Here is a 20,630-nt window from a genome sequence, read left to right as displayed (position 1 = left end):
GAGAATAAATGATTCTTCTCAGTCACTGACTTTTCACCCGGTTTGTTATGCAGCATCATTGTGACCATAGTTAACTAAAACAAAATTGTGCCTGAGCCATCCCATGCTTCCTACTCTTTCCTGTCTGCTCGTGCTAGTGCCCCAATACCGAGGAATCCAGAATACTCACCTTCTCTGCTCTTTCCCCAGACTTTCCTCTTACACTGAGATCTCCCAGTGACTCACATATCCTCAGACCAAACCTTACCTCCTACAGCCTCCTCGTTGGCTGTAATCCTGTGCTGCTGCTGTCCAGTGCCTTGGATCACCACGTTCATATCTTCTACTATGTGTCTGACTTCATTTTCTCTCTGCATATCATAGACAAGGTCTGGAGACCCCATTCCTTCCAGTTCTCTCCTGTCAAAGTCCTGCACACCCACAGACATAACTTTCACGCCTTTCTCTCTTAGTCTCTGTGCAGCATCCTGGACTTCATCCTTAGATTTGCCTGAGTTAATGACCACTGCATACTGGGGAATGCCCTGGAGATACCGGCTTCCTGCTTCCTCCTGGAAGAATGTCTGAAGAAGGTATTGCAGTGCCTTGCCTGTCCTCCTGGAGCCACCCAGGGGCACAAAACGCTCATGAATGTGAGCTATCATCTCTTTCTGGTTCTTGTAGGTATTGAGCAAAAACTCAGTGTGACCTTGATCACCATACTGAGCCAGCCCAATTTGGTACTTGTCCCTGCCAACCTCCAGCATGCCAACCACTCTGGAGAGGAAATTCTGCATCCTCTGGAAACTGGCCCGTGATGTGTCCTGTGATGTGTCAGCAAGAAAGACCACATCTGCATAGGCTTTGATGAATTCTGGAAGTAAAGGGAAAGGGAGACCAGGGGACCAGAAAAAGACAAAAGGAGAAAGTGAATCAAATCAAACTTTCACGAAAATTGAATACAAGGATGATTTTGTGTGCCCAATGTGAGAGGTAGAGGTACTACAACTCTCTGTATATTGTACTTCCCTTCCTCTATGTGGGACTCTATCACAAGGCTTTTACTCTCGTATAGCCTGCTGCCTTATTGTCTGTTTTATTACACTAACGTACCTTTCAATTACTCTTGTTCAAACAACAGAGGAGGCAAGGGAAGTTAACTGAGGACACACTTTATGCTAGAACTTTTTATACACTTTATCTGATTAAATCCTCGTAAACCATTCTTCTAGACTAGTATTATTTTCTTCGTGCAGATAGGAAAATTGAAGTGAAAAAGTGAAGCCACCTGTCCTTGCTCACATAACTAGAAAGTGGAAAAGACAGGATTAAAAAACAGGTCTTCCAACTTTCAAAACCCATGCTGTTTCCTTTGAACAACATGGTAAGATGTTCCTTTCTACCCACAAGAACTCCATCCAACCTTCAATGCCTTCTCCTACGAAGTCTCCCCAGGTTCTCCAGTGATGCCGGGCACTCCTTGCCCTCCCATACACCCAGCATATTCTGGGTTATATTGTAGTGAGCTGGCATGGTTGGAATCTTGGGTTCTAACACAGCTTCTTACCTTTTATCTTACCCTCCACTGCTGAGCACAGAGTCTGAAGAATACTTCCTGAAAAATCCTGCAGGATATTGAAGTTTTCAGTGTTGAAGAGAAACTTCTCAAATGGTTCACTGGCTATTTTTTGCAACTCTTGGACATCCTGGACATTGACCCCTACCACATACACAACAACTCCATCTTCTTTCAACCGGTCAGCCACCTCCTGTACCTCATCGTTTGACTCCCCATCTGTCACCAGGATAACTATCTGAGGAACTCTGTCCTTGGCCCGACTGCCAGACTCCTCAGTCAAATAGTTGGTCCTGATAAACTCCAGGGCACTCCCTGTGTTTGTGCCTCCTGTGCGGTATGGCAGATTCTGGATCTGCTCCAAGACCGTGCTCTTCAGAGGGTGCTGGTTCAGCTGGAAGGCTGGGTAGATGTTGTCATTATACTGGGCAAGTCCCACTCGGACATGGTCACTGCTGATGTCAAGCCCCAAGACGACGGAGTAAAGGAAGTTCTTGACTTTCTGGAAGTTTTGAGGTCCGATGCTAGTTGAACTGTCTACTAGAAACACAATGTCTGCCAGGGCTGCTTCTCTGCAAGCTACAAGAGAGATGGCAGAAGGGATTAGATTACTGGATCTTCACTCAAAATGCTTTGAACCATTGAACCAATGGTTCAAACTGCTTGGAACCAATGCAGAAAAGAATAATGACAGACAGCCTATACTCAGTGGTCCTCAGACGCTACCCTCACCCCAAATGACAGTGTGCTCAGAGCAATAACATTAACATCCCCCCATAGCTTTCCTTCTCTCTGCTCCATCACCTTCTGAGATTTCAGACCTGCTCTACTGATACTTCCAACCTTGAAATCCACTTAGACAATCCCTTAAATTTTATTAAGAAGAAAAGCACTCTGTAAATTAAGCAACATGCTAAGAAAGGGAATGCATTCTTTCCAGTCAGAAAAAGCCATCAGCCTCCTATCTTTTGACAAAGAAACCTCGTATCTAGGAGTGTGCTGGCACCAGCAGGTCAGAAAGCTAGAATATATCCTATGTTCCTTGACACATCTTATTGCAGCTCTATCATTTAATAGCTCTGTGACCTATTTATCACTCACCTCTTTGGGACTTAATTTTCTTCTCTGCAGCACTGAAATATTTACACCAACCCCCATACTCTCCCAAGTTTTTTTTTGAGGATAAAAATAAGATAATCTACTATAGCAGATAATGTCATGCTCTGCTCAGTCCTTTTGGATTTCTTTTTTACCATTCTATGCACTGCTCTTTGGAAAACTACCCTCCAGCTAATGAAGCTACTTTTCTCACAATATTTAAAAGCCCAGATCCTTGCTTGACCCAGATTCAGGGTCAAGACAACTTTGAGACATAATGTACACCAAGTTCCCCTGCAGGATCAGGCTAAAACCCTTTACAGAATTTTTGCCTGAAATCATACCCTTCCTTACTTTTCTCTACTGCTCTGTCCTGAATACCCCACATCCTTACTGACCATTGCCCCGGGAGCTCTTCCTTAGCAAATCATGTGTACGCAAATTCTTGTTTCAAGCTCTGCTCCCCAGGAATACAACCAAACAGCCCTGCTCTAGTGGAATGGGTCTGCTCTAAAAGATCTGGGATCAAGTCCCTAGTTCTGCAATCCACTTGAGGTACCTTTGGCCTCAGTTTTTCTCATCTAAAAATGCGAACAATAATACTAATTACGCTATGTATCTAACAAACTTGAGATGATCAGTCAGATGAGCAATGTAAATAAGCTTTGAAAACTATGCAGCGCCAGACAAATAGTAGCTATTATTACTCTGAATATAAAACCTCTTTGTAAACCTCGAAGTGCCGTACAAAATGAAGATATATAATATACCACACACCTGCTGCATCAATGGGTCAAAAGTTTTAGCGCTTCTTCCAATTAACATACCCTATACAGAAATACCAAAATAATGAATAAAACATGAAGAGTCTGTCCTCTTGTGGGTTTTGATGGAACCCACAAGCATTCTTCTCTTTCTCTACTCAAAGTTGTATGCTTTATTGTGGAGTTTAGTAATTAATTTGTAAAGAATTTTCACCATTTTATGCCCTATTACCAATAGAAGCACAAGGTTGATGACAGGTATATCATCATCACAGGTTATGACAAGTAATAACAGGAAATGCTTACGAGTCCCTCTGGTTGGCCAGGTATAGTGCCAAGCACTTTACTTGCACAATTTTGTTTAATGCTTTTAACAACTCTCTGAGGCAGGTACTATCATCCTAGGGAGAAAATTTAGATTCAGAGAAGTAAAGTAACTTGTCTAAGATGACCGTTTCTCTACTTTGTAAGATTTGAACACAGATCTTTATTTTCCCTAAATTAATCATCCTAACCAGTATATTAAACCAACAGACTTGCAGTTAAATTAGCAAACATCCTAGGGGAACTACTGCCCCTCTCCCTTCTCGTCCTTCATCCAGGCAACATGTGTAAGTTAACCTAGGAATAATAATGTCATTCTAGAAACAAATGAATCTTCATTCAAAAAAGGAATTATACTACATCAGTATATAGAACCAGCATAAGGCCCACAGGATTTATAAAAAGAGTTGATGAGGCTTTGGTCAGTGATTGAAGAGGAGCATAGGGTTGACTTCATGAAATTTTAATTTTAAAATTAAGACATGCACACATATGAAAAATAAAAAGATGGGCAGAGGGATGAATAAGAGATCAAGCTTTGAGTTTCATGACTTCCAGATCAGAAATAAAAAAGAAAAAGCCTTTGTACCTGGAGAGACGTGGTCAACACGTGGAGCTGCCTTTGCCAACATATCACAGAGCTCCTGCCGCAGCTTCTGGGCGAGATTGCTCAGACCAGAGAAGTAAGGAACAAAGGAGGTAAAATTCTCCTGAGGACTACTGGCAATTTCCCTGAGCTCTGCCCAAACTGCATCTCTGACGCCAGTAGCATAAAGCAGGATGCCTGCCCGCCTCAATGCCTCCGCAGGTCCGTGGACATGGTCCTCAACTGGCCCACTGCTGATCACCATGGCAATCTGAGGTACCCCTTGGCTTGCCCGGCTCCCTGATGCTTCCTGGAAGTGGTGGTCTAGAATAAACTTCAGGGCCAGGCCCATCTTCTTGCCCCCAGGCTTAAATTTAAACTGCCGAATGTGTCTCAACACATCAGCTTTGCGGTGGTAGGTGGAAAGCAAGAACTCTGAATGGGGCACATCACTATACTGGGCCAGACCCACACGGATGGTCTTGCTGCTGACATTGAAACTGTTTACCAGAATGTACAAGAAGTTCCGCACACTGCGTGCATGTTGGGGGTTGATGTTGGCGTCCACCAGAAACACAACATCTCCCAGAGAGGCCTCCCTGCAGACTGGGAAAGAGAATCACTTTCAGATAAAACATCACAAATGACAGTTACTGGATGGAATTCCATCGCTCCAGACTCCGTGCCTTTACTCCCCACAGATCTGCCTGCACAGCATGCAGCCTAGACACATCATCATCTTCCCTTGTCTTCCTATGGCTACCATCTTCCCCTGCTCACCTGTCACTCTCTGTTCCATTCTGATAGACATTTGGCCCTTCAGTTAGATCACCCATCTTGCTTTCCATTCATCTCTTGACCTAAACAAAAGAACCCAATTTTCTACCAGTAGTGGATGCTATTGGTACCCACCTAGATCGCCTTTACTCGTTGGCACACCTATCCCCCAGCTGCTTCAAGTGCTACCTGTGACTTTCTCCAGAGTCCTAACCTTGGCTGAAGGGAGTGACTTCAATTGGAGACATCTGAGAAGTTACACCACTACCACCACCCTGGGTGGCCAATGTCTAATCGACATGGAGATACAAATGCCTGGCCCACTTGCCTTCAGTGAAACAACCCTGCAGTGTTATTTAGACTCCATCACCACCTCTCATGACTCAGGCCAAGGTTTAACTTTACCTATCCTCTTCATCCCCTACTCTAACCCACTTCTCGTACTCCTTTACAGACTTTTTTCCCTAATGAGTACTTTCTCAAAATAATGTGTTCAAATCCCTGTTCCAAACTCTGCTTCCAGGGAACCTGACCTAAGACATCAACTTTCCAGCTTTGACTTCTGTACTCCCTGGCCACCCACCAGCCCCTTTTAGTTTGATCTTTGGCATTCCTGTAGGTATGGTTCACATTTGTCTTTTGGTTCCCTGAACTCAAGCTGCACTATGCAGCTACTTCTCCCCAACCCCAGCTACAAGCCTGGAAACCACCATCTCAACAGTGGCCAGGTCCACTGGTACCCCACCTGGGCCCATCCTGGCCTCCAGCATGGAAGAGATCAGACACTAAGTGGCTACAGGACTGGAGCAAATCTCTAATCCTCTGTATCTCAAATAGTGTCTCTCTAGACTAAAGAGTTGACCAGATGCCCTGCTGTCTTCCAACTCAAACTTTGCTTTTCTATGATAAGAAGTACGATGTGGATTAAGTACAGTGCATGTGTAGATAAAAAGAAGAGGTGATTATGATCTATCTATTTGTCAACAATCACTATGATTTCTCCCCACTCCTACACCTCCCGCTTTGATTATATATGATGGTGGGAGGAGAACGTAAATTAGTAATGAGAATAAAAACAAAAGCAGAAACCAGCTAAAAATGACATTAGTTCAAAGTAGCTGAAAAGCCAAAAAAAAAAAAAATGATTTTCCCACATTGGTTAAAAATGTCTTGCACTTGGTTTTGTGCCAGGAGGGCTAAAATACTGAGCTAGGCTGGCCCTGCACTGTCCCTGCAGCCTCATCTCTCTGCCCTCCCCACCCGGCCTCACCCTGCACTGTCCCTGCAGCCTCATCTCTCTGCCCTCCCTACCTGGCCTGGCCCTGCACTGTCTTTGCAGCCTCATCTCTCTCTGCCCTCCCCACCTTGCTATCAGTTCCAGGCTCCCTAGTCCAGTGTCTCCAATTTTCCATGTTCCCACTTGCCACTGCACTTTAATATGCTCCCTTTCCTCCAAGTTTCTCTCTCTCTCTCTTATTTCTTTCTTTATTTATTTTTGGTAAATTCTCATAGGATCGTGTTCTTTTATCTTTATTTGTAATGTGATGTTCATGATTGTGCTTATTTAATTAATGGCAATTTCCCCAACTAGACTGTGAGCTCCATGAGAACAGATAACCATGTATTTTGCTTGTTTGTTCACCACATGAGCATCTAGCATAGATACCCAAAAATATTGAGGAAGGAAAGAATAGAGGAAAAGAGAGAAAGGAAAGATACAGCACTTATAAGGGTGGAAATCTTGAACATTAATGAAAACAAATAATGGAATTAAGATTTTAGTGCTAGAAATAATTATGTGAGACTGTATCTGCTAGACATGTGGCAACTGAGCACTTGAAATGTAGCTAGTATAACGGAAACTGAACTTCATATTTTACTGAATTTTGATTTATTTTAATTTAGAGAGTCACATGCAGCTAGTGGCCACTGTATTAGACCACACAAGTATAAAATAAGGAATCCAATTCAGCTATCTCACAGAGAAGGAAAATGAGACCTGGAAAGGCAAAGTAACTCATGTATATCCATTCAAAGAGCCAGAATTAAGACCCAGGTCTCCTCATATCTAGTCCACACCCTGAACTGCCATGAAGATTAAATTAGAAATCCATACTACAGAAAAGTAAAGACCAAGTGAGGGTCTAGGCAGAGAGGGTCTGGGGAGGTTGGTATAATCCAGGGACACTTAATCCACTTGTCACTTCTGGAGTCCTGTGTCCCACCTCTCAGAAGTTGCATAATGTTGGCCATAAAGCCAAGTGGAACCTGATCATGGGAAAGGCAGACAATAAATGAACTTCAGGTCCTTTAAGCTTTATTTCCCTTCAACCCTCCAAAGTGCAGTCTTACTGGGAGGAGAGAATTCAATGACTGTTCCAGGGATGGCTGACTGGCTTGTCCCCTTAACATCTCTTTCAGGGGTGATCAAATGCAAACCACGAAGTGTTCCCCTGATCTTTCAAATCAGAGGAAACCACACAGCTGTAGAATATTTTCCAGGCAAGTAAGTTTCAGTTACATCATATGCAACTTGAGAGATGTACTATACTTTCATAGATTGTCACTTTCTTAACCCCTCCACTAGTCTTTGTAGTTTTAGAAGGTGTTTGAAACATGAAAAGACTGTCACAGCTTCTGTTCACAAGTGAAGGGAGCCAGAGCCAAAAGGAAAACTGAGAGAGCTTCATGGGTTTTTTTTTTCCCCAACAAATAACAGCCTGTGTAATTATATTTGAATATTTAAACCTCAATATTGTCTCACTGGGACTTCAGGCTACTCAAACAATCTTCTCCTGATGAGACTTTCATCTTGAAAAGTACCAACAATCTATTAAAATAACTGCAAAAAGTTGTAGCTGTGTCACTAGCACTCAGTAAAGCTATCCATCTTGTGATGATAATTACTCCTCGGAACAGCTCTGCCAAAGAGAAAAGACAGAATGCAGAACAGGCTCCTGTTTACAAAAGCGTTTGAGAACCTGGTAATACGTTTCAGAATATGGAACTTTTTAATATCTATTTTTTTGTCATTTGGGGTTAAGTACTGAAAAAACAAGTGCCCACCATTGACTATAAGCTTTCAGATTCTCACTAAATTCTCCTTCAAGGAATCAGTTTCCTCTTATTAATTACAAAGCTTCTGTAATATTTCCTTTTAAGATGGTCACTACCACTAGATCGTTTTCAGCTTAAAGAAACCCAGGTATTACCAATACTCTGTGACTTGATGAAGCCAAAACCAGTTTCAAGGAGGATGATCCCCCAAAATATCTTCCAAGTCTCCATTCTAGATGTGGACCTAGGGAAAAGAAGAAACCTTGTAATTAAAAAATGTGCCTTCATGCGCTTAAAATGTGTCCATCACATTGACTAAAAATTATACCTCATGAAGTTGATTTTTTTTAAAGCATAAGGATGTCTTTCCCCACATCAACATAAGCTTTATCAAAATAAAGAGGGAAATGTTCCCACATTGTTTCAATTGTGCAAGGAAAATGGTCTTGCTGATCCAACTCAGGAAGAATTTTGTAAACACCCAGAGTATACACCTCAGCCTTCACTATTTAAAGTTGTTCAGATGTGGCTATAAAAGGAGAAAGCATACAGGACATGGCATAGAACTTCCATTTCACACACTGCATTCATTTGGTGGGTCGTAAACATTTCTGAATGATTTCATTTGTATATTTATGCAGGAGTGGAATGACCTGGTAAACAGTTGTGGCATGCTAAAATATTCAGGTATCTCAGGAGCACATCTGCCTGCTCAAATAAGCCTGGTCTGAAAATAACTCATACATTCTCAAAAAAAAAAAAAAAAAAAAAAAAAAAAAAAAGCAGAACATCAGACCTCCCTCCCCAAAGCTTAAATCCATTTCCAAAGGGGTCCATGGAAATTGTCTATTCTCAATTCCATTTCTACTTTTTTTACTCTAAGAAAGTCCATCTGTTTGAAAATAAGAACATAATAATTCCATTGAATGAGAGGTTCCAAGTGGAACAGGAAATACCTCATCTTTATAATCTTGGTCAGCCAACCTCACAGCTGTCTTCTGCAGAATGTATGTGGTTAAAAAGCAAGGACTCTTGGAGATAGACTGCCTGTGTTTGACTCTTTGATCCATTACTTAATAGTGGATCTCAGCCAAATTGCTTCACTTTTCTGTGTCTTGGTTTCCCCATTGGTAAAATAGGGGCAATAATAGCACCTACCTTATAGTGTTATCAGGATTGAGTTCATTATTGTAAAACACTTTACCCATTCCTGACACACAGAAAGCACTCTTTAGGTGTTTGTTAAATAAAGTAAACCTTCTTGGAGCCCCAATATTTTGTAAAAGTTCAAAAGAATTCCTCCATGTCTTTGCTATTGTGAATAGTTAAGGCACATTCTTAAACAAACCAAAGAGTTTAAGCAAGAATCTCTAGCATGTCTAAATCACTTCCTAGTCTTGGGTTCTTTAAATAGAACATTGTTTGGCAGTGATCATCACAACACCCAGGAATAGCAGACACCCAAAAGCTGCGTTTCTCTTTCCAGAAAGTGTTAAGCGCAACCACCCCAACTCCCTAAAAACACATCACTACTGTTCATGCTCAACTTACTCCTTAAGAGGGATTCAAAAATCTGAGATAACCACATTTATTTTATTCACTTTATTATTTACACTAAGAGAAAATACTGGGAGAAGTCTTGACTTTAAAGGAAGACCACAGGCCTTGATTCTGGTTTGGGCTTGGCTATTTTCTCTGCAGACCTGAGCACGCTGTTTCTCCTTTCAGGTTTTATGTGATGAATCTAGAGGGCTTAGCACTGATTTGAGTCAACTACTATACTGAGCACTATATTACAAACATGTCCCTGGGAATTGGTCCAGTGTTTTTCCAGAAAATAGATGTGCTATAATTAGATTTCTCTGTTCCTCAGTTTCTACATAACCTCCCACTAGTGCCTCCTCCCGGAGGTGTATAAGTAATTAAAGGAAAGATACTTTAAGACTTTAGATATCCGATCCTTCAATAAACTTTCACCCAAGGGTAAAAAGAAAAATGCATGAAATCTTAAAGAATAGATTGCCCTAGAGAATTAAGAACTGTATGAGGGTAAAGAGCTTGAGAGTCTGAAGGTGTGAAAAATGATCCAAAATAAATTAATGGATCATCGTCATGATCATCATCATCATTGCAACAAAATATTACACTTCCAATTTTGAAACACTTGGATTAATAAAGTTACTGGAAAAATAAAACCTTTAAGTAAAGGTTTTATTATATAAAACCTAAATATAGATATTATGTCTACATTTTCATTTTCCATTATGTCCCAATTATTACTATTCATGCAATTAGTCATAAAAGATAAGTATTTTTAGCTAATTGCAAATAAAGCTCTAGAGCTGTTTATGAAACTAGTGGGAAACTCAAAATGATAAACATTTATAAATAGTTGTAAACATTTTACAGCTGTGCATGTCTGTGTTATATCAATGAAGAGTTAAGTGTCTATGTATTAAGGATTTAATATCTACATGATATGTACTATTTCATTAAGATGTTTATATCTTAAGCTGCGGAAGAGATTTTGCATTTGAACACATGGGACTCCTTATGGAGGCAAGAAATAAAGTCATTAAATTAAATGGAATTAGATAGGGATAGCATAGAATACTGATTCTTTCTGGAAATAACTTTAATAGTTTTGCAATAGAAAGGATTTCTCTCAAAAATATACTGCTCAAGTAGTTAACTAAAACAGTCTATTTTTTAAGGTTCATTTATTCAGTTTAAAAATTACTTCACAACTGCCATAGTAACAATTGACTCAGGAAGAATCATCAGAGATTGCTAAAACCATTGGGTAAAAGTTTATTACATAACAGAATATGAATATATTTTCAAAGTATCTTCTGAAAAACTACCTAGAAATTACAAAGGGCAAAAAGTACCATTACAATGGAGAAACCTGATGGACATGACTTAACCAAGTGATCAATTACATCAATAATAACAGGATAAACCAACATCATCTACCTCCTGATGTTATGCATGAGAAAACTTAACACCACTTATATAGTATTTCTCCTTAAAATCCATGACCTAAATCTGATAATGAGAAAACAATCACATAAACCAAAACTTGAAGACAGTCTAAAAAAAAACCAGCCTGTGCATCTCAAAAATATTAATGTCATGAAAGACAAAGCAAAGGAATTGATTCAGATTATAGGAGTCCAAAGAGACATGACATATAAAGGCAATTCATAATCCTGATTTGGGGGGAAAATGCTATAAAGGCCATTGAATGAGACAGTAGACAAAATGTTAATATAGGCAGAATATTATATAATAATATTGTATCAAGGTCATGGTGAAACCCAGTTTCTACAAAAAAAACCAAAAAATATTAGCTGGGCATGATGGTGCATGCCTGTAGTCCCAGGCATGAGGTGAGAGAACAGCTTGAGCCCAGGAGGCTGAGGTTGCAGTAGTTGCACCACTGCACTCCAGCCTGAGCAACAGAGTGAGGCCCTATCTCAAAAAAATACATATATATACTGTATCAATGTTAAATTTAATAAATTTGATTACCGTGTTGTAGTCATGTAAGAGAATGTCCTTCTTATTTAAAAATACACAGTGATGCGTTGTGGAGCAAAGGGCCATACTATCAGCAACTTACTCTCAAATGCTCAGCAAAATTATAATGATTCATAGAGAGAGGAATAAAGCATTGCAATACATTTGCAACTTTTTACTGAATGTTTATTGTTTGCCAGACAAAACTTCAGGCACTAGAAACAACAGACTAAAAGAAACCATTATTTTCCTCAGAGAACTAGTGGAAAGAGAGATGGATAAATTGCAATATTGTGGGATAAGCAAATAATATAGAAAGCTATACAAAGTGCTGAGGAATATGGTGGGTGAGCACCTGTGTTCACCTGGGTGAAGAGTTTACAGAGCAGATGATGCCAGAGTGAAGACTTGAAGGATGAGTAGAAATTTGCAAGTGAGAATGTGAAGAAAGGGAGTTCCAGGAAGAAGAACAGTAGGTACATGCAAGGACACTGGAGAGGTACTAGACACTCCAAATACAGCCCGCCCACAGATTCAGGAGCTCAGGTTTAGGAGTGCTGGGGATGTGGTTAGGCCTTCATTAGAGCTCATGACCTACGCTGTCCAAGCTCTTAAGGCTTGATAAGTCTCATGGAGATCTTTGGTTTTCTGAAATGACTGAACTTAAAAGATGGGACAGAAGAGGGGACCTGAGCAGAATTCCTCAGTCTTCACAAATAAACCTTCTTAATTTCATTTAATTAAATTAGCAATGCTTTATATATCAGTCTCCTTCAAGGTTTTTGTTCTTCCTCTGTGGAATGCTCAACTATAAAATATGAAGATTCCATCTCTAACATCCTATGCCAGTGACTCTTAAACTTCAGTATTGCATCAGAGTAACCCAGAGGACCTGTTAAAACCCAATTTGTTGGACCCTACCTCCAGAGTTTCTGATTTAGTGAGTGTAGTGTCAACCCTTAAAATCTGCCTGCTGAGCTGGTCTGAGGAACCATATTTCGAAAACCATTCTTTAGACCAGGCATGGTGGCTCATGACTATTAATCCTAGCACTTTGGGAGACCAAGGCAGGAGGAGTGCCTGAGCCCAGGAACTGGAAACCAGCCTGGGCAAAATAAGACTCTGTCTCTACAAAAAATAATAATAATAAATAAAAAATAGCCTGGTGTGGTAGTGTGTGCCTGTTGTCCCAGCTTCTCAGGAGGCAAAGGTGGGAGAACTGATTGAGTCCAGAAGTCGAGGCTGCAATTAGCCATGATCATGCCACTGCACTCCAGCCTGGATGACAGAGAGGGAAGGGAAGAGGAAGGGAGAGAAAAAGAAAAGAGAGAGAGAGAGAGAGAGAGAGAGAGAAAGGAAGGAAGGAAGGAAGGAAGGAAGGAAGGAAGGAAGGAAGGAGGAAAAGAAAGAAGAGAAAAGGATATTTGACAATCAAATGTAAACAGAATGGTAGTCAAATTATATGAATCTTGGTAAACTAAACAGAGGAAATCCACTTTTAACTTAGAATTGCCCCCATAGCCTCTGTGACTACTCTGAGAAGGAGAGTCATTTTTTATCTGAGTTTTATATCTCTACTATGCCTGTTTAGTCATTAAATCTTTAATGTTTTCTTCTTCCTTTGGCCTTACCGTTGTAAACTAATCTCCAATTTTAAAGTCTCCCAAGGTTTTGTATCAGTGAAATAACTCAAAACATGCATGAGTCCCCATAACGTAAGTCGAGTTCCCCTTTCCATACAGATGGTAAATGCTGGATGCATTTCCAAGTATTTCATGTCTTCCTGATCAATAAGTGTTCAAAGAGTTGCAAACCCCCTTTATCATAGTTTTCATTTTAGGTATTACTCTTTCTCTTCTATCTAACATATATTCTTTCTTGTTGGGGGAGATGTGGTTTCTCTGTATCTTTATCCTCATCTCAATTTCTCTCTATCTCTTTGCTATTAATGATGTCTCTTTCAGACTCTCTTTCTCATCTGTCTGTTTATACTTCTGTATGGCTTTGTCTCTTTCAGCATATGAATGAAAGATAATAAATGCATTTGCAAAAATAAATAGAAATAAACTAAAAAACACCCACCCATAAAACTATTTCTGGGAAAAGGAAATTCCTCTTACCTGTCAAAATCTTTCAGGCTGGTCCTTTCAAGTTCTCTTTCTTGTCTTCATTCCTTACACCCACCCATAAAACTATTTCTGGGAAAAGGAAATTCCTCTTACCTGTCAAAATCTTTCAGGCTGGTCCTTTCAAGTTCTCTTTCTTGTCTTCATTCCTTAAGAAGCTATTTTCCCTAGAGCACAGGAAGGCTGAAGGGCACAATGACACTTCAGCTTTTCCAGTGTTTAATACTCTCCCGGGAAGGAGAGCAAGGGGAGGAGTAAGGGCTGTGTTTATGGCAACTGACACATTGCTCGCACTCGTACATGCTTTATTGCCATTAAAAAAAAATGGTCATTCACTCTGTAAACACTGGTCTTGAAAATGAATGCAAAAACATAAGAGACAACATTGCCCAAAAGAGTAATAATAAAGTAATATAAATGAAATTACCTTTATTCTATTTTAATTAAAATTCCCAATAATTCATCATACTTATTCCTATTTCAATGTTTTAGTTTTCATCTAAAGTCTCTAGACTATAAGTTCCCTGAAAGCAGGAACTGGGTGTCATTCATCTTTGTGTCATTCATATGCCCTAGGTATCCCATAGTAAACAGTCTTGCACATATTGAGTCTCAACACACCATATATAATGGATGAATGGATTGATGGATGAATGCATTGATGGATGGAAGAACGAATGAAGAAATAACTTAATGAATTAAACAATGACAAACGTTCCCTGCATTGATAAGCTTTACCTAGGCAGAGAACCTCAAATGTCTGCATAAATATTGGGTACTCTAACCTAGCTCAAGTCAATCAGATTAGAGTTGAGAGTATATATTTATATGCATGAGTTAGGGTAAGAGTTAAGCTGCTATAACAAGAAACCTAACAATAATATGGCTTAAAGGACAAAGAAGACTGTTTCTTTCTCACATGATTTAGTCAAAAGTGGGTATTCCAGGTCAGCAGAAGGCTTTCTCTCCATATTCATTCAGAGACCCAGGGTAATGCAGACATGCCATATTCAACACATGGCATCTGAGGTTCCTGCAAGTCTCACCAGAGTAGCCAGTGGGAACGGTGAAACAGCTAAACCCAGAGACTTCCTCCTAAACAAGGAAGGCAGAAGTGGCTCACATCACTCCCACTACCATTCCATTAGTCAGAGCTTGGTCACCTAACCATGCCCAGCTGCAAGGAGGGCTTGTGATATGGTTTCCAGCTGGGCAGCCTATGTTCAGTTCAACTCTATTACCACAGAAGAAGGGGAGAGAGGATGGATTAGGAGTGAGGGGGTCAGCTACCATCACCATCACATTTTGTATACATGTTTATCACCACTATCTCAAAATCTAAGGACGGATACTTGGAATGCAGTGGTGTTTAGTTTCTGGTATAAGCATTCGAGGAAATGGGGTCAAATGAAGTTTCCTGAAATAAACTGTCGCTGAAAGATAGTCTGTCATAAACAGAGTTTAAATTTATGCTTCTCTGGATATTTCCAGGATTGTTAAATTTATACAGAAAACCTAGAGAGTCTTCTACTCAGAGAATAACTTTCCAAATGATAGACTAGTTCATTCTTCATCAATGTACCCTTAATTTACCTATAATGTAAAGATAACAGGGGCAAAATTTTGTTCTGCTTGGAAATAGGGTTGCTTAGCATATAGCCAAGAAGCAGTGTGTTCTCCAAATGTTCTGATTTCCTCAAAGAAATGTTATCATACATAAAATTATTCAGCAAAAACAGTTAAGCTCAGATATTTAATGCCATGCACTCATTCTTCTGCCCCTTTCTTCTCTTCTCTGACTCTTTCACCCAATAACATTCCCTTCCTCAAGTCTCCCTTTTATTCTTCCAGGGCCATCTGGAGTATCTTGGATACCAAGATGACCTTGGGTTCAAGGTCCTGAACTCTAAGACTGATCCTGGTTAATTGGTAAGGTCCTTATTTCTTCTATTACGTCGGGACTTTCACCACTTTTGTCTACTCTGTCTCCTCTCTTTGTCCCTCAAGACATCTTTCTACTCTTCCTGGTGTACTGTTCTCTCACAGGGGAGAAGCTAGCTGGTCCAGTTTAGGTATCCCCCAAAGCCGATCCTGAGACAAGAACTTGCGTGTAGGTGATTTATTTGGAAAGTGATCCAAGGAAGCAAGAGAGGAATAGGTAAAGTAAGACCTGAAGAAAGAAAAGCCAAAAAAGTGTGCTTTCATGAGTGTATTACCTCTGTAAACAACTGGGATTCAATACCATTGGGAACTTCGGAGAAACTCTGTAGAAGGACCCTCAGAACCGTCCCCATGAGAGACAGTTGACATCCCTCAGTGGTTGAGGGTTGCCTTTGGGGCCGAGGAAGGGGGTAAACCCCAGCACATTCCAGCCGCCCAGGAAGGAGGCTAAGCAGGCTCCCTTCTCCATGGGAAAACCCCTCAGGCTGAGACGCTGAAGCCTGGACACTCGCCGTGGGAGGCAGAGCGCATGCTCAGGAGCTGCCCTCAGGAGGTGAGCTCAGAGACACACTGTAGGGACCTGGACCAACAGAACCCGCCGCACTTGCCAACTTCCTCAAAACGATGTCTCCACACCCCAAGACCTCACTCAGCCCCTGACTATTTTCACCAGGAGTGGGACCAAATTCCTCAGATTGGAGTCCACAACTCCATCCTCTTTGTTCTTGCAAACATTTAAATCAAAACCCACTACTGCCCTCATCAGGGTTTACTGGGTTTGTTTCCCTCTTTGAGGTTTCCCTTACTAGATTATGAGCTGCTCAAAGGTAGAAAAGATATCTTCTTTATAATCATGGGCACATAGTAGGATCTCAACAAGTATTCGCAGGGTGAATCCGTGAGCAAATAACTTCAATCATATGTTTAAACTCAAAAATGACCTTCTTGCCCGGGCATGGTGGCTCATGCCTGTAATCGCAGCACTTTGGGAGGCCAAGGCGGGTGAATTAATTGAGGTCAGGAGTTCAAGGCCAGCTTGGCCAACATGGTGAATCCCCGTCTCTACTAAAAATACAAAAATTAGCTGGGTGTGGTGGCACGCATCTGTAATCCCAGCTTCTCGGGAGGCTGAGAAAGGAGAATCACTTGAACCCGGCAGGTGGAGGTTGCAGTGAGCCATGATTTTACCACTGCACTCCAGCCTGGGCTACAGAGCAGGACTCTATCTCAAAAAAAAAAAAAAAAAAAAAAAAAAAAAAAAAAACCTTCTCCAGTTTTCCCTTGTAACTGACATTGACATCACATTTCCACCTTAAATTACTTCTTGATGTTAGACTACAAAAGTTCACTGTTATTTCAAGAGAGACCCTGATCAAGAGCATATCTGACAGTTGTAGAGGGAAAAGAATTTCCTTTGTGAAGCTGTGAAAAAAAAAAAAAAACTGCTTCTGTTAATTAACAAAAAGACATGAGAAAACTTGTTTTCTAAAATCATAGATCGTCAGAAACTTTACTGTTTGAAATCACATTTAATGAGAATGAAACACCTCACTCTTGCCTGGAGGAGCTAAATCATTTTAACACAGAAAACCAGCCTGAATTTCCAGATGCAGAGCTACAGATAGAGGTTTTGCACACAACACTCCACATTTGTCTTAACTTTGTAGTTTCTGATGAAACAGGACAGTTTCATCTCAGCCCAGGCTAGATGTCAAGCCTTTTATACGCTGCTCTGCTTTGCTTGGAGCTGGCACACACTACTTTGCTTAAATTTACCTAAACCCCACCCCTCCCACAAATACAATAACAAGCCTGTGTCTTCCTTTGTCAAGTGAGATGCCTGCTGGTTTCTCTGACATGTGGTCTCCCTTGATCGCAAGTTAACCTAACATTGTTGAATGGCAGATATGCCCTTGGTAGTCTTCGTCAGATGGACTTTGTCACATCTAGTCAATTTGTTCATAACACAGATAAATCTATTGAAGTTGCTAGTCATTGCCATGAAAAGCACTTAGAGATAGACCCTGAGAAAGCTGGGCAGGTAAACTTCAAGCAGGAGCTAAGCCAGAATTTTTTAAGACCGAGAGGCTTTAAGAGTATGGTAGACTTTTGAAAAGAGCAAATGTATGTGGTGGACCTGAACCTAGAGTATAGGAAAGACAGCAACAGTGAAACAGTCATTTATTCTTTGTATGCTTTAAATGGTAACTACTCAGCTTATGGGAAAATTCCATCCTCAGTTCCAGTGGGAGTTGCCAACCTCAGATATCAGTTCACATACCACAGTTGACCCAGGAATCAAGAATCACAGTTGACCCAATACTGGCCAATCAGAGTTCTTCCTTAGGTTTTTTTCCTAACATCTCTAGTTATGAAGCTTTACAGATGTGTGCAGAAGTGTCCTGTTCAGCTTCGTGGGGCAGCCAGCCTGACCCCAAAACACTGAGGAAGGCAGAGATGAAATCCTGAGAACATTCAAGTAACTGCCCTTTCCACATGTTGGTAGATTTTTAAATTTTGTTTTGTGTTGTTTTGTTTTTGGTTTTGTTGGAGTGTTGTCATTGTTGTTTATGAGAATCAATACGTTACCTTATTTGCTTAAACTAGCTCAATTTGAATTTTGGTCACTTGTAATCCAGGATCATCACTATGCATAGACACAATTTAAAACTTTCTACAGGGTTCCATATTGAATGGAACTCTTACTTGAGTTTTATTCCATCTCTGCAGATGCAAACCTACACTTCTTTTTGTCAGACAATGAGCACCATATAATTCAGCCGCATTTTCTATTTTCTTTTGCTACCAGGAATCCTAGAGCCAACTACAACACCCAGTTGCTTCAAATGTCTGTATATTCACAGAACTTATTCCTGGGAGGGATCTTATAAATTATCTAGTCAAACCCCTTATTTTTAAGAGAAAACTGATGTCCAAAATGGTGACATGATTTGCCCAAGGGAAACATAAGCAATTAACAGTCATTTTCTTGGGTAACTGACCAAGAAAATCACTACTCACTTTGCTCTTTTTATATTCTCTCAGCTCTTTTATCTGAAAACTGCCTCAAATAAAAGGGTTTCCATTTTCATCTTCAATGATGGGAGGGCAGAGGGTAGAAAATGAAGGACTGACCTCAGGAAAGAGGGGCAGAGATAATGAGATTTAACCAAGAAACTAACACTATCCAGACCCTACCAAAGCCTGGAAGTTTATACAAGAAATAAAGTTCACAGTGACTTCCAAAAGGGAAGAGATTATTGAGGACTCAGGGAGTTTTAAGGCTAGAAAGAGAAGACTTGGTGCTAAACTCAAGAATTCCTAAGACTTGGTTACTGTTCTAGTGATCTAAAACAAAGTTCTGTGTTTCATTTGTGCCTAATAGAATGAATCCAGCAATGCTAATCACAAATTTGTAACATCATGTATTCAATAAGAACTGTGTAAAAACCGGGCTGTGGCAAAATTTAAGATGTAAACCACCTCTCACAAATACTCCATGGGTGAAAAATGGCAAAAGGAGAAATGATGCAATAAACGTAGTCTGTGATTCAGAGCACCTCTTTGAGAGAGAAGATACTAGCAGCCATAAAGAAGAAGGATAATTGTCAACTCCATGAGCCAATATGAGACCCCACCCAGGACATGCTTATTAGTGAATAAAATTCTGTTTGTAATATCAGCCTGGTCTCTCTCTCAAACTCCTCTTGATCCAGAAGCTGAAAGAGATACATAGGACCATACAGTCTTATTCCACAACCTCACCCCCTGAAATCACAGAGACATAAAGTCCTTCCTCATTTTAGATCAGAGGGGAAGGCATCAAGGACGTTGAAACCATTCTTCTCCATCCCTACACCCCAAAACTGGATCCCTGGAAAAATGAAGAGCCCCAGTTATCACCAACAAATACTAGCTAAGTATTCGCAGTGTAAGAGGCACTTCACTGGCCTCTGGGAATTCAAGATCCAAAAGCTATGTTCAGTGGAGAGACAAGGTTTCCACACTCATGACAAAGAGCAGAACAAGAAAGGATTGAGAAACAAAACATAAATGACAATAATAAAAGATAGCTAACTTTATACAGTCAAAGCCTGGGCTTTTAAATGGTCATTCATATGATATCATTATTTTCAAAACCATACCCAGAACGTTCAGTAATTCTGTTACACAACTTCATCAGAAAACAGGTCCAAACCCAGTGTGGGAAAAGATAATTTCCTGTGTGTCTTCAAACCCATTGTGGGGAAAAGATAATTTGCTATATGTCATTATCTGCTAAATTTAGTAGTTAATGTTTACTTAGATAGAACTTGTGCAAGGATGAATACTCCTCTCTCCAAAAAATGCTCAATTTTTATACAATGATTAGTTAATTACAACAAAATCAAGAGGTCGTTGTCAGGAGATTAATGATCTCAAGGTCAGCCATAAAGTCAACCGCCAATGACAAACATAGTTTACAACTTAAAATAATAAATGCTTCTCTCTATAATAAATATTCTAACAATGTAATTCCTTATAACAAACTATCTCAAGGTTATTAGTCAATGATCTTTCAGAGGTTTATATTAAGTAAACTTTTGACTACTACAAGAAGTTGCCTTTTAATAAAACTGACTTAACCCAAAAATCAACTTTATTAGACAAGATCCAGGTTAAAAATAATTTTAACCCATTTTTTTCCCACTAGTGTGTAAATACTTTCCAATCTTCCTAATCTATGTAAAGCAGTGTATTGCCTTCTCAAAAGCACTGGCATTGACAAAGTGCCACCTTTTCAAATTTACTGCTATGGGAATCAACTTTCATTTTAATCAAGGTTAATTCAAAGAATTTATGACTCATTATTTAATTCCTACATAAGAGGAACAGAGCAT

At 40.1% G+C, this 20,630-nt stretch overlaps 2 protein-coding genes across 2 annotated transcripts in view; one reads left to right on the top strand and one right to left on the bottom strand.

The window, feature by feature from the left end:
- The window catches only part of LOC126947094 (collagen alpha-4(VI) chain-like), a 105,984-nt gene extending 91,951 nt beyond the window's left edge, over window positions 1–14,033 (bottom strand). Inside the window, exons 1-5 of the mRNA XM_050777724.1 lie at window positions 13,906–14,033; window positions 8,317–8,405; window positions 4,331–4,933; window positions 1,547–2,134; window positions 248–853 (exon numbers count right to left, since the gene is read on the bottom strand). Coding sequence (XP_050633681.1) covers window positions 248–853; window positions 1,547–2,134; window positions 4,331–4,933; window positions 8,317–8,392 — 1,873 coding nt within the window. The 5' untranslated portion in view covers window positions 8,393–8,405; window positions 13,906–14,033. The remainder of the gene's footprint in view (window positions 1–247; window positions 854–1,546; window positions 2,135–4,330; window positions 4,934–8,316; window positions 8,406–13,905) is intronic.
- The window catches only part of LOC126947030 (60S ribosomal protein L7a-like), a 428,366-nt gene that overhangs the window by 378,733 nt on the left and 29,003 nt on the right, over window positions 1–20,630 (top strand). The window lies entirely within an intron of this gene.

This window comes from Macaca thibetana, chromosome 2 (assembly GCF_024542745.1).
Source record: "Macaca thibetana thibetana isolate TM-01 chromosome 2, ASM2454274v1, whole genome shotgun sequence".
In the NCBI taxonomy this organism is placed as follows: domain Eukaryota; kingdom Metazoa; phylum Chordata; class Mammalia; order Primates; family Cercopithecidae; genus Macaca; species Macaca thibetana.
This window is presented reverse-complemented; position numbering and strand designations above follow the sequence as displayed.